General features: G+C 34.2%; 1 protein-coding gene across 4 annotated transcripts in view; it reads left to right on the top strand.

Annotated features, from left to right (window-relative positions):
- The window catches only part of TBC1D32 (TBC1 domain family member 32), a 205549-nt gene extending 191766 nt beyond the window's left edge, over window positions 1–13783 (top strand). For all 4 annotated transcript variants that reach the window (XM_040474514.1, XM_040474515.1, XM_040474512.1 and 1 more), the window contains 2 exons: window positions 548–736; window positions 11715–13783. In XM_040474514.1, coding sequence (XP_040330448.1) covers window positions 548–736; window positions 11715–11834 — 309 coding nt within the window. In that variant the 3' untranslated portion in view covers window positions 11835–13783. The remainder of the gene's footprint in view (window positions 1–547; window positions 737–11714) is intronic.
- Window positions 13784–14345: the final 562 nt, after the last annotated feature.

Here is a 14345-nt window from a genome sequence, read left to right as displayed (position 1 = left end):
TTATTCAAGAAGTAAGATAAATGATTTTTGTAAAAGTCTCACTTCTAAGTTATTTTCCACATTAGCTCCCAGTTGTTATGTTATATAATCCTGTTTGATTTAAATTATTTTCTGATTCAGCAAGAGTCCTTTCGCATTAATGTAACATTTAGCAATCTGTCATCTGCATAATTATACATCTGTGATTATTAGGTAGGGTAGAAAAAAACTCCCATCTCTGAATTAAAATGGTCTCTTAGCATTTGTTATCTGTAGAGAGCAGACTGATGTTGTGGTTAAGAGGACTATATTGAATAAAGAAGGCATTTAGCAATAGGTATGTGAGCAGTGTGAACACCATCAGTGGCCTCCTAAGTCCTGGGTCCCTAGGCCATGAACGTTTTCTCACACGTTAAGCAAATAGATGAAGCATCCCTGTGTGCAGGATATCTCTTTTGATCGGATGCCAAGCTCTTCATTGCTTTTGCATGAATTAGTGGTTATTGCTTTTTTTTAAAAAATGTATGGTTTTATAAGCTTTCTAATGAACTGACTTCTTTTTTTCTAGATATGCCTACAGTGGATAACTCAGTGTTTTTGGAATTATTTAGATTGGATAGAAATCTGCCATTATATTGCTACTTGTGTTTTCCTTGGTCCTGATTACCAAGTGTATATCTGTATAGCTATATTCAAACACTTACAACAAGACATTCTGCAGCACACTCAGACTCAAGATCTGCAGGTTTTCCTAAAAGTAAGTAACTTCAGGGGGAACATGGTGGTTGAGTTCACAGCTAACTTTAATTTGATTCTTAATATCAGATATTTTTCTAGACAGTCATCTAAAAACAACCTTAAGCGAGGCAGCTGGGTAGCTCAGTTGGTTAAGCATCTGACTCTTGGTTTCAGTTCAGGTCATGATCTCACAGTCTGTGAGTTCAAGCCCCACGTGTGGAGCCCACTTGGGATTCTCTCTTTCCCTCTCTCTATGCCCCTCACCCACTCGCTCTCTCTGTCTCTCAAAATAATTGAATAAACTTAAAATAAAACAACCTTTAGAGTAGGTACTATTATTCTCATTTTAGAGTTGAGGAAACTGAGGGACCAATTTGAGCTGCCCAAGATTACACAGCAAAAAGCAGTGGGACTGGGATGTGAAGTAGCTAAGCTACTGGGATTCAAAACTTGGCCTTTAGCCAGTGTGCTACTCCACACACTGTTTTTTGTTATATTCCTTCTACCTTATTTGGTCACTAAAAGTTCAAGCTACTATGTCAATACAGAGGTTTGAAACATTTTAAAAGCATTTCATGTAATTTCCTATACCTTCATATTCTATATTTTTTAAACTTTCACCTATTTTTATAAAATGTTTCCATGAAAGATTATTCCATCATAACATTCTTTTTAAACAGTCACTACCTTACATAAGTTAATGTTTTAAATACAATATAGTTGCTCAGTTTGTTTCTCACAGTAATATGACTTTTGAAGCTCTGGACTTTAGGAAACACATGTTCAATAAATACATCCCTGTTGCAGTTCTTCATGGGAATCCAACTGTATTCATTTTAAGTTAAAATCCTTCCTTGAATTTGAAGTATGTTTCCCTCCCCATGCTACCTTCACCTTCCCACAAAGCACACATACATGCACACACCCAGACCTGCATTAGTCCTTTGCTAGGTTTTCTCTGGATCAACAAATAATCTTTATGTTAATTAATTCTTTAATTATTCTTTGTCATTTTTCTTTACCACTAGATCTTGTCAGAGCTATTTTCCATTTAATAATGATTTTCTGTAAATGTCATCAATTATTCAAAGTTGCCAAACTATCAGGCATTTCTATTTCATAGAGATACTGAATTCAGAAGGTCACAGACTTTCTATATGTATCACTAGAATTATGATCTTAGGAACGTTTTTAATGAAAAAAATATACCAAGACAGTGGTTGTACATGTAAAATGAAAACTTAGGTAGAAAAAGAAAAAAAGTTATCTGCAACAGGTAATTTGGAGGACAGGAATGGTTAAACAAATGGGAATTATGCTGAGGACAAAAATGTGGGTTCCTATTTAGTAAGGGACACTTTCGTCACTGCCATGGTCAATTCATAGGAATCTCAGAGTCTGAAGTTTTCCCAAGGGCTTATATTTGAATATCCTCTAACCTGTAAATCTATAACCTCTTATCCCACTTTGGTATCTCTTATAGCTGAAATTATTTTATATATATTTTTGTTAGTCTTTCTCAGTATAATGTACATATTCCACAAGGACAGTGATTTTGTCCATCTTGTTTACGAATGTATTTTCAATGCCTTGAACAGTACCTGGCACATAGTAGGTGCCCAGTAAATATCTGTTGACAGAATAAACAAATAAAAAATATAAAGGGAAAGATGAACTTAGTTTTGTTCACATTTAGTAACAAACATTACCGAATTCTTTGATTGCTGGTGGTGATTATTGCAGTTTCATCTCTGTTGAGTTCTCTACTGCTTGATAATGCTGTCAGTTTAAAGAATTTTTAAATGAGGGGAGAAAGGTTACTACTCAAGTCCTGTTTAAATTACTAAAATTTTAATTGAATTGGTTTAAATCCAAACTGATAACATGTTGGCAAAGAATTAATTTTAGCACTTGTCCCGGAACTAGCCTTACTTCTTGCTCTGCTGTTAGCAGTCGTCTGAGGGATTAGGAGAAATATCTTACTGATATTGTGGCTTCACTTTATTTTTTGTTTTCAGCAAGTAAATCTCAAGTTCACTGATCTCTTTTGGTGAGCAGTTATTTTTCTTGTGTGATAAATTCCAGTGTGGTTTATTTATGCATTTACATACCCTGTTACTCTATTAAGCCCTGTTATGGTCTCTTGTTTCCAACGTATATAAATACCTACAGACTATTTTCTACTTATTCACGTATTAACCAATAATGAAACTTTGGTTAATAAAGTGATTTAATTTTCCCTTCCTTTGGAAGACAACCCAAGTCAAAAATAGTTCTATGATTCAAAAATTCTCATTCAAGTAGGAGTTAAAGGATTAAACCTGGGGAATTATGTTTTATTATACTTTCTTAATCCAGAAATCTCAGACTTGTGCAAAGGGTGGAAAAAAAACTTTTCTCCACATATACCACAGCCATAATAATATTCTTATATAGATTACATGCTATTTCTTGACTGTACGTATTTTTAAATGATTGCTTTGGAAGAGGTGAAGTAGAAGAGAGGACTTACTTTTTAGGGTATTTGGGGGGTTTATTTTTATTTTTTTTTTTATTTTTGAAGAATGGGTCCATACTTCTTTTATAATAAAACTACTTTTTAAAAGAAGGATATTGAATCATTGTATAAAAATAGATAAAACAAGCATCCATTGTAAACAATGTTCAAATAATCAGACCCAATTGAATGTTTCAAAAATTTTGAAAAACCACAAACGTGTTTTCAACTATTATTAGTTATCCTGAAAACTTCAGGTACTAGACAGTTCCAGAAGATTGAAAATATGCAGTTTTTTCCTGGTTAATTATTGACAGAAAGTGACATGATAGAAGCATTGCTTTAGGAATAATAATGATCTGTCTGAAGCAGATAGTGTTGAGACAGTATCAACCCATTTGTATTAATTTGGTTTAGGCTCCAGATCTTAAAATTAGGTAATTGAGAGTCTAGACTCATTGCTTACTTTTCTGATAGCTCACTGAGCAATTCTTCATGATCACTGTATTAAAAAGATGACTTGGAATTTCTTAGACCAGGTGGTGAGCATAGTCAGGCCTGATTTACTTAAAAAACAAAACCAAAGAATAAAATAAAAAACCCAAACACTTTATTTTTCCTTTTTTGACTAAACCACTAAATGATTAATGAATGGCATGAATATAAGTTGTTATTAGCAAGGTATTTTCTGAGTTTTTCACAACATCTTTGTAGACACAACAAATATGTAGGTTGATAATAGAGCAGCGTTATTATATATTATGTATAATAAGTGCATTATCCCCACACTGTGGCAATTGATAGATCATTACTGACCTAAAAAGCAACTTCTGAAGGTATGCTGAAGAGCTTAGTTCTTGGACTTAGGGTCTTAAATGTTTTTATCTGTGACAGATAAAGGTTCAGGAAATCTGTAGGCACCACACTTACTAGAAAGAAAAACATCACCCGGAAAGATAAGTATAGTGCTCTCAAATATCCCAGTGAGCTTGGAAGTGTAAAGTTTTGTTTGTTTGTTTGTTTGTTTGTTTAAGTGGAGTCATCTCTCTCACGCAAGCAAGCCAGTTTAGAAAGAGTTTAATAGTAGTTTAGAAGACTCACTGTTTCAGCCAACTGGCTATATTGCATTTCTCTCTAGCTTGATAATAGGCTGGCAGTGATCTTGGTTTAGTTTGTGAATTCAATTGAATTCGACTTGGGGAAAACTTCACTGAAATGCCAGGCTGGGAAAAGATTGCCTTCCAGTGAAAATCAGGCTGTGAAGGCTCAAAATACTTAATTAGAATGCTTCAACTAAATCCTGCATGTTATGGCAAAATCAATTTATAATTATGAAAAAATCAGATTAATTTCAATCCAATCAGTAAATTGTCAAGAGGAATTTTGTTTTTGTTGTTCTTGCAGCTGTTACCAGATCATGTTGACAGGGTAAGGAATGGAGATCAGACTGAGAAACATCACATGAATTGCTAAGCTTTTAACAGACAAAAGTATACATGGTACTAAAAATAATTCACCATCTGAGGGAATAGATAAAACATGTTCAGTTTTATGTCAACAGTGGTTTGCAGATATGTGTTTTCCGTTGTTCTTATATCACTCGAGTCTGCCCGCGTTCAAATTCTGGCTCTGTCAGTCTGTAAGCTTGGGCACGTTGCTTAACCTCTTTGTGCCACGGTTTTCTCATCCGTATAATTAACTGTGAAATAATACCTATTACATGGAGTAATTAGATGATATCTGTAAAATACTTCTAGAACATTGCCACATAGCAAGTGCTTTAAAAAAAGTTAGCAGTTATTTGAATTTCTACATCCCTGTCTCATCCTTCTCCTATTCTTTTTTTTTCTTTTTCTTTTCCTGAGAGAGAGAGTGCACAAATGAGTGTGAGTGGGGGAGGCGCAGAGAGAGAATCTTAAGCAGGCCCTACAGCCAGCATGATGTACAATGCCGGGGCTCTATCTCAGGGTCATGAGATCATGACCTGAGCCAAGTTAAAGAGCCACCCTAAGACCTGAACCAAGTTGCTTAGCCAACTGAGCCACCCAGGCACCCCTGTTGCTCTCAACTGAAGAAAAAGATGTATAGAGAACAAAGGAAATAGGCCTTTTTCCTGAGTCTCCAGTTAGAATATATATTTTGCTGCCATTTTTCTCTTCTCTAGGCACTTAGACATCTTAGTATATCATAGATTACTTGGCATGTACTTCAGAGCTATGTCAGGAACATTCTCTTACATTGTATCTGGTCAAGGCCTAATCTCTCATTTACCCAGCCAAGATAGGATCATCTCTCTAGTCATCACATATCCCCATGTACCCCTCAGCTGAAAAAAAAATTTAATGTTTATTTATTTATTTATTTATTTATTTATTTATTTATTTATTTATTTTAGAGAGAGAGAGTGTGCAAGTAGGGAAGGGGCAGGAGAGGGAGACAGAGAATCCAGAGCAGGCTTGGTACTGTCAGCATAGAGCCTGATGCGGGGCTTGAAGTCATGAACTGTGAGATCATGACCTGAGCCAAAGTTGGAAGCTTAACCGACTGAGGCAACCAGGTGCCCCTGAGTTAAAAATTTTAAGAATCACACACTATAGTGAATATTTAAGAGTCTCATTGTGTCCAGAACCACACATGCTATATACACTCCCCTGATCCTGAGGATCGTTAGTATGTTTATTGAAACTGACACATCTAGACTCTCCCCCAGGCCTACCAAAACAATTTTCACAACAGGCCTGTGTTGTCACATTTTAGTATAAAACCTCAAATAGCTTGAAACTTCTAGGATATGTAAAAATGTCACCTTTGAAACTTGAATACAGGATGCCAAAACCAGAGATTCAGAAGTTTTGGGGCTTTGGGGCTTAGGAATTTCTAATTGTACCAAGCACCCCAGGAGAAGCCTACTAGAAAAAAAAGCATTACTTGCAGATTGGTTATTTTTCTACCACTTTAACCGAGAAAGAAGCTCCTTTTTCATGATAGGTCAAACACAACACACAAGAAGCCATCTCTAGCAAAGGTAAAAAGTGGAACTAAGTTCACAAAACTCCTTCTCACATGTGACTCTTACAATATAATTTGATGCTTCTTACTTCTTACTTAGTAAGATGTAAGTAAGTACACTTGATCTTTTTGTACTTTGTATCTATTTACCACCCTGAAAGGCCTTATCTTTGATTCAGATTCCAAATTTACAGGGCTTGCAGTAGCTCTAAAAACATTTCTGCTGGAAATTATTTTTGGAAACCTTTGCTGGTACAAGCAATGTTTGAAAGGATAGGTATAGCTTGATTTCCATAATAGGCATATTCCTGAGAAGTTGCAAGAAAAGACTGTAATATAATATCGTAAGTGGATTGTTCCCTTATGTTTTTTGTCAAGGGGTTGAAAACAGTGGAGTACTACTTGGCAGTGAGAAAGAATGAAATCTGGCCTTTTGTAGCAACGTAGATAGAACTGGATGGAGAGTGTTATGCTAAGTGAAATAAGTCATACAGAGAAAGACAGATACCATATGTTTTCACTTTTATGTGGATCCTGAGAAACTTAACAGAAGACCATGAGGAGGGGAATGAAAAAAAAAAGTTAGGGAGAGAGCCAAACCATAAGAGACTCTTAAAAACTGAGAATAAACAGGGTTGATCGGGGGGTGGGAGGAAAGGAGGGTGGGTGATGGGTGTTGAGGAGGGCATCTGTTGGGATGAGCACTGGGTGTTATATGGAAACCAATCTGACAATAAATTCCATATTAAAAAAGAAAAAAACAGACTGGAGTCAATAATCATTGATGCTTCACATTATAGATTTGCAGTGCAATCAAGAAAATCTATCTTAGCCATTTTAGAGACTGTCAGTTAACAAAGATGTTCTTATTATGACCACCATTAACACCTTGAGTGCTTATTGAATGCCAGGCACTAGGGCAAAGGAATTTATACGCATTGTTAATTCACTCATTGACTTATTCAACTATTGTACAAGAGCTGTGTCCCAGGCATTATAGTCACAAAACAGGTCATATCCCTACCTACATTGACCTTACAGTCTACTGGTAGATATTTAAATAAATATATAATATGTTAGGTATTGATAAATCTTAATTTAAGGAACTTAAACATGGTAAGGGAAGTCAGAGATGCTATTGGATAAAAAGTCCAGCAAAGCCTCCTCTGAGAGCAGAAACAGAGACTTGAATGAGGCAAGGAAAAGGAACTTCTGGACAAAATTGTTCTAAATGGGAAAAAAGGCAAGGGCAGAAGCTTAGAGGGAGAAATGAGTTTGGTCCACTTAGAAAGTGTTGAGATACTACCGTGGCTAGAACAAGGTGAGGTAGTTAGAGAGGCGTCAGGACCCAGACCATACAAGGTTTTATAGTTCATGATAAAGAGTTCATGTGCTCCATTTACACATGAGAAATTGAAGGTTAAAGTGTCAGTAACTTCCCCAGGTGTATATATCTAGTAACTACTACAGGGGAGTTTGAACCATTTTTTTGCTCTGAATCGAAATCTTGTGCTCTTTCTAGTGTATCAAGTTGTCTCTCATTGACTAATCTGGTTACCTTTTTAAAAAACTTTAAATTCAGTGGACCTTCTAATTAAATGTTCTCATTAGTAAAAGAAAATGGAGTTCTATAAGCAAATGAGAGAGGCAAGCTGTGGATATGCCATATCATGTAATATTGAATGCACATGAAACACTGTGGTTTAGAATAGTAATTTTTAATGCTTTTTGATGATTCAACATTTGAAACCCAGAAATAAGAGAGATAATCATTGAAGGCATACTGGTTGAAAAGCCATTAGGTACAAAAAAGAAAATGCAATATGCTCAAAATGAACTTCTAACCAATATGTAAACCACTTCAGAAGTAACCTAATTTAAAAAAATGCTTTTCTTGAAGAAGTAGTGCATTGTTTATATAAAAAGGCATAGTGTTGCCAGATATAATTACATATGTCTACCTATTTAAAGAATTAGGGAATTCAGGGGTGCCTGGCCAGCTCGGTTAGTAGAACATGTGACTTTTGATCTTGGGGTCATGAATTTAAGCCCCATGTTGGAGATAGAGATTACAAAAAAAAAAAAAGAATAAGGAAATTCATATTTTTATACAGAGTCCCATGTACTTAAGTCCATAAACAAAATGATAAAGCAGTGTTCTGAAGAAATGGTCTGTTATAGTTTGAATGATAAACTGGCAGTCTAGATGGTTGTAATTGCAAAGTAAAGTTATCCAGTAAAAAGGTCATTAGAGAACATTTAGAATAAAATGAAAAATATACCACTCTGAACACAGAAAGTAGATTTGGAGATTCTGAAGATTTTATTCAGAGTTATAAATTGTGAATTTTAAATAATGAACTACATAATTTAAAAACATTCTTTTAAAATGAATATTTGATTTTTCTCTTATGAAATATGACCTTGATATAAGAATTATTTGCCATTTTTTGCTTCAAGTTTTTATTTAAATTCCAATTAGTTTACAGTGTAATATTAGTTTCAAGAATAGAATTTAGTGATTCATCATGAGGCCCTTCCATAATACCCATGACCCATTTAGCCCACTCCCCCTACCTTCTTTCCAACAACCCTGTTTGTTCTCTGTAGTTCAGAGTCTGTTTAATGGTTTGCCTCCCTATTTCTCTCCCTCTATGCTCATCGGTTTTGTTTATTAAATTTCATATATGAGTGAAATCGTATGGTATTTGTCTTTCTCTGACTTATTTTACTTAGCATAATACTCTCTAGTTCCATCCATGTTGTTGCAAATGGTAAGACTTCATTCTTTTTGATAGCTGAGTAATATTCGTGTGTGTGTGTGTGTGTGTGTGTGTGTGTGTGTGTATACCACATCTTCTTTATCCATTCATCCGTCAGTGGACATTTGGGTTTTTTCCATTATTTGGCTATTGTTGATAATGCTGCTATAAACATTGGGGTGTATGCATCCCCTTGGATAAGTATTGTTGCATCCCTTGGTAAATACCTAGTAGTGCATTGCTGGATCATAGGGTAGTTCTATTTTCAACTTTTTTTTTTTTAAGTTTATTTTGAGAGAAAGTGCACTTGCACACACAAGCAGGAAGAGAGCAGAGAGGGAGAGAGAGCGAAAATTCCAAACAGGCTCTGCACTGTCAGCACAGTGCCTGACATGGGCTCAAAATCAGGAACCGTGAGATTGTGACCTGAGCCAAAATCAAGAGTCGGGCTCCTAACTTCTGAGGTACCCAGATGCCCCTCTATTTTTAAATTTTTGAAGAACCTTCATACTGTTTTCCAGAGTGGCTGCACCAGTTTGCATTAAAGGTGTCTCTTCAATGTAGTTATCAGGATATTTTCTCTTTATTTTAAAATTATTGTTCACAATTGAAACCATAATTTAGAAAACATTCTAAGGAAAAAATATATTTAAAAAAAGTGATAGCTATGGTTCTCCATAGGTAGTTTTTATTTATAAATTAAGTGAAACAATAATTAAAAGATGTTCAGTATATTTTGCTTAGGTTTGCCCAGAAAAGAATCATTAGAGGTATTGTTCAAATGCTTTCATCCTCTATTGTGATTTAGTTGATGAACAATAGACATTCTTTTAAAAATCATGAATATACACTAAAGCAATTTTTCTGGCATGAGGCCTTTATCTGGTACGATTAACACATTACTATAATTTCTCACCAGCTGAGATACAGTTTTAGTGAGGAGTTGATCAGAACCAAATCACACATAATTTGAATGAAGAGAATGATAAATCCATAAATAGTTCTGTGACTACAACAGTAACTATTTAAAGTGAATTCTAGAACAGTAAGAATGGCCTTACTTCAATCCTATTTTCCCCAAAGAACAAAGTGAAATATTTTTTTATAGAGAAATCACAAAAACCTAGTGTTTCTGCTATTCATAAGATGAACATCTTCCCTTTGAGTTGCTTATACATAAAACTGGAGACAATATACACCTCAGCTGTTAATGTTTTAGGACAGGGACCTGCAGACATCTTTGTGTCTTCAAGATATTACCAAGAACTTTACATACAATGAGAATGAATGAGTTAATTAAGAAATAAGAGAATAGATAACATTACAGTTATTTGTGTTAATTGAATAGAGTTCAGATTTTTATGTTGGAAGGTATTAATTCTAGCCTTAATGGTGTAAAGCTTTGCATACAACTTAACATCATTTAGTTCTTTTATATATAACATTAGACGTGTGGGGGCACCTGGGTGGCACATTGGATGATGGAGCAGCTGACTTTGGCTCAGGTCATGATCTCACGGTTCGTGAGTTTGAGCCCCGCGTCGGGCTTGCTGCTTTCAGCCTGTCAGCACAGAGCCCGATTTGGATTCTCTGTACCCCTTCCTCTCCCTGCCCCTCCCCAGCTCATTCACTCTTTCTCTCTCTCTCAAAAAATAAATAAAACATTAAAAAAAAAAGATATAACACCAGACTTGTAGATAAGTAATAAATTTTTTAATGTACCAGCTATTCCTCCAGATTGCCCATATTTTAGGTGATGCATCGTAAAATTAGTATAACTTCTCCCAAGTTATTTGTAAGCTGTGAACTATTACTTAGGAGTGAGCAGTGACATCTGAGGGAGGCCTTTACAAGCATTCTTATTGAAAATTGCATATGTGATGTTTTTCTAGGTGTTATACATTCATGTGTCTCATCTGTAAACTGTCTATAACACAATTTCTGGTATATGATAATATATTATCTCTTACTCGTTTTAAATTGCTTTTGGTTTTTGTTAGTAACTTTTACCTTTAAACTGTAATGTATAGGAAGGCGTGAATTGTCCAGTTTTTAAAATAATCTCCAAAATTCTGAACATGATACTTATTACACTGAATCAGGTATGATTTTTCTTCAGAATTTTTGTTTTATTTTGAAGGGTAGTTACTGCACAGCTAGTATTTGGAAATGCTAAAAGAAATAGACACAATTCTCAAAGTCTCTAAGATTCTAAATTAATATTCATATTGTTTTAATTTATTCTTGAGTGCCTCATTTGGGACACTAACCATTAAATTCAGAATTAGCATAGACATGCATAGTACCAACATTATGAGTTACAGACTATTGGAGGTTTTATGAACCTTCATAGCTGTAGAACAAGATATTTCTTACATTATAGTATCCTTTGATAAGCTTTAGAGTCTTTACTAACTAAAAATGTGAACAATCATTCTGTAATTGAAACTATCCAAAATACTGGGAAGATTTCATTAACTAAGAGTTTATCTTATATTTTCTTAGCTGTAAAGCATATTTGGTTTTAAACACAGACAACCTTGTTTCATAGGGACATGATTTCTTGCATACACATACATACACAGCCTACTACATAAAAAGCAATTACTATTTACTAGCAACATAAAACCCTGTCTGTAGCTTTAAAAAAAGTCAACTATTTAAATTCATTAACTTAGAATGTGTTTCTTTAAGCATGAGAATTAACTTCTCTCTGTATTTTTTGACAGGAAGAAGCACTGCATGGGTTTCGAGTGAGTGATTACTTTGAATACATGGAGATTTTGGAACAAAACTACCGACCAGTGGTGCTAAGGGACATGCGCAATGTTAGAGTGCAGAGCACATAGATGGTGGCACAGACAGTTGAATGCCACGTTTTATTTCTGTTTAAAGGAAACAATCGTTTTCTGTGTCTATGACAGCATATGCTTTGTGAATATGTATATTGTGAATCAATGCTGAGACTTTTTGAATATAATAATATATTCAAGTAGATATAGCTCAGTTTGTCACATGAAGTAAATTTTTTTGTAAGTTTTTTGTTTTGCAAGGTGATTTTAGAGTCAGATCTAATTTACTTCTAGTTCTTTGTATTTAAAAGCTAGTCCCAACCTACATCTCTTCCTTCACCAGAAGATTAAAATATTTTTTCCAATGAGTTTTAAATGAAGTGGCAATATTGTAAATAATTGTTTGACTAGCCAGAGAGAGTCCATAGAAACAAGGAAGACAGTTGTTTTCTTGATATCTTATCTTCACATATAAAGGAAAAATAGACAAAGCCACAACTATTTATTTAACATGTGGGGGAAATAAATGATATTTATCATGGCAAATGCTAAGAAAACTATTGTCCTCAGACATAATTGTGTTTCTGGGAATTGCTTGTGATACTTATATCAAGTTATAATTTTTCATGTGAGATGTCTCTACATGGTTCATTTAAAAGATAGATTGGTTATTTCATACTGATAAGCATTTGTTACGCATTTTTTTAGTGATAAATTTTATTTGTACTGAACATAACATTAAGGAGAATAATTTCTAAATTATTTTCAATGACTAACACGATGTTTTATTTAAATGGAAGGTGTTGCTCCAATGAGATTATTAATACAATATGGAAAGGTCTATTTTCCTCTAATTGTCACATTTATTATATGAAAGAATACACAAAAGTATTTTTCAGTTAGCGATTTTAACAAGTTTTTTTTTAATTATAGGTAGTAGTCATTTTGTTTGCATTGCTTATATTTAAATATAAATCAACCATTAAGACTATTCTCAAGCTTTTTTTTTTAAACCGAAAATGGCTCATCCACAAATCATTTTTCCTTTTGTATCATGAAACAACCGGCACTGTACAGTTTTCAGTTTTATGATATTTAGGATATTGCATTATCAATCTTCCAGAACTAGTTTTTATGCTGTAAATGCTAACAATAGCTGCTCAGTAATGGTGTTCCTAAAGGGCATTGAAAAAGTTGAGAAAAGAAAATTGAACAAGTTAACTTGACATATTACTCCCTTTAGCTGTGGTTGATAGGAGTTAAGTAAGAGAGTTCTAGGTTACCCAAAATACCAAGCTTTGTCTGCTTTCAAAGTTAATTTTGAGAAATTGTTTCACAGAATGTTTATAGTTTCATTTCTACCCACTCTGTTTCTGAGTTACTGTTACTGATACTAAGAAACTGCAGCTTTATTTCTTTTTTAAAAAATTCTTACATGGTAATTAGAAATACAAATGGAGAAGGAACTATGACTTAGTTGTATAATATTCATTGGTGATTTTGATTGGAAACTGAAGATCTTGATAATTACAGTTACATTTTAGAAAGGTGAACTCAGTTCCAACTGGAAAGCTTTTGTTTTCATTTGTTAAAGAAATGTCTTATGAACAATGACCTACCAATTCAGTGAAATAAAATGTAAAATATGTTAGTATGTGTAGCTACCATTGTAAATTATTTTTGTACCTATTAGTTTAACAGTATTCTTTAGAATAGAAATAAATACTGCCCTGCCTTGTCCCTTTTTAATTATTTAAAGTATAAGTCCTTAGGACAAACTTTATTTCTCCTTTGTGAACAGGTACCTTGTACACTTAGAAGATTCATATTAAGAAACTATATTTTATCATACAATGAAAACAAATTTGTGAAAAATGTAAGTGCTCATATATAAATCTTTGAATATCTGTTTCCAACATTTCATCTCTGTAGTTATGCCTCCTTATGATACACAGGCATCTGAGGAATCTGTGATGGTAAAATAAATCTCAGAAATTAATCTAAACAAAATTCTACCCAAATTTGTGATTATTAAATTGTGGGTTCTAGTTTGATTTTCCAGTTCCAAGATATTAAAGAAATTCCTTCGGTTATTCATTGAATACACATGTTGAGGGTTGCAAGTATAATGAAATATTTTTAATTTTTTTTTTAACATTTGTTTTTGAGAGAGAGAGAGAGACCGTGAGCGGGGAAGCAGCAAAGGGACAAGGAGAAACAGAATCTGAAGCAGGCCTTAGGCTCCAAGCTGTCAGCACAGAGCCCAACACAGGGCTCAAGCTCAAGAATCATGAGATCAAGACTTGAGCCGAAGTCAGATGCTTAACTGATTGAGACACCCAGGTGCCCCAGTGAAATATTTTTAATATTCAGGATAGGATAAATGAACTAACAGCACCTCTACTCAGAGTCCACAGTCTTTATGGAGAGATGAATAATTTTAAGCTGAAAATGCACTTTTAAAGATAAGTAAGAAATGACCTCTGGATTTGGTGACTTTGTAAGCAGTTTTGATGGAGTAGTGAGGTTTGTTTGGAGTGGGTTTAAATGATGCTGAGAGGAAAGACT

Source organism: Herpailurus yagouaroundi, unplaced genomic scaffold (genome assembly GCF_014898765.1).
Source record: "Herpailurus yagouaroundi ecotype Mexico unplaced genomic scaffold, PumYag 139, whole genome shotgun sequence".
NCBI lineage: Eukaryota > Metazoa > Chordata > Mammalia > Carnivora > Felidae > Herpailurus > Herpailurus yagouaroundi.
Note: the sequence above shows the minus strand (reverse complement) of the source record. Positions and strands in the feature narration are given on the sequence as shown.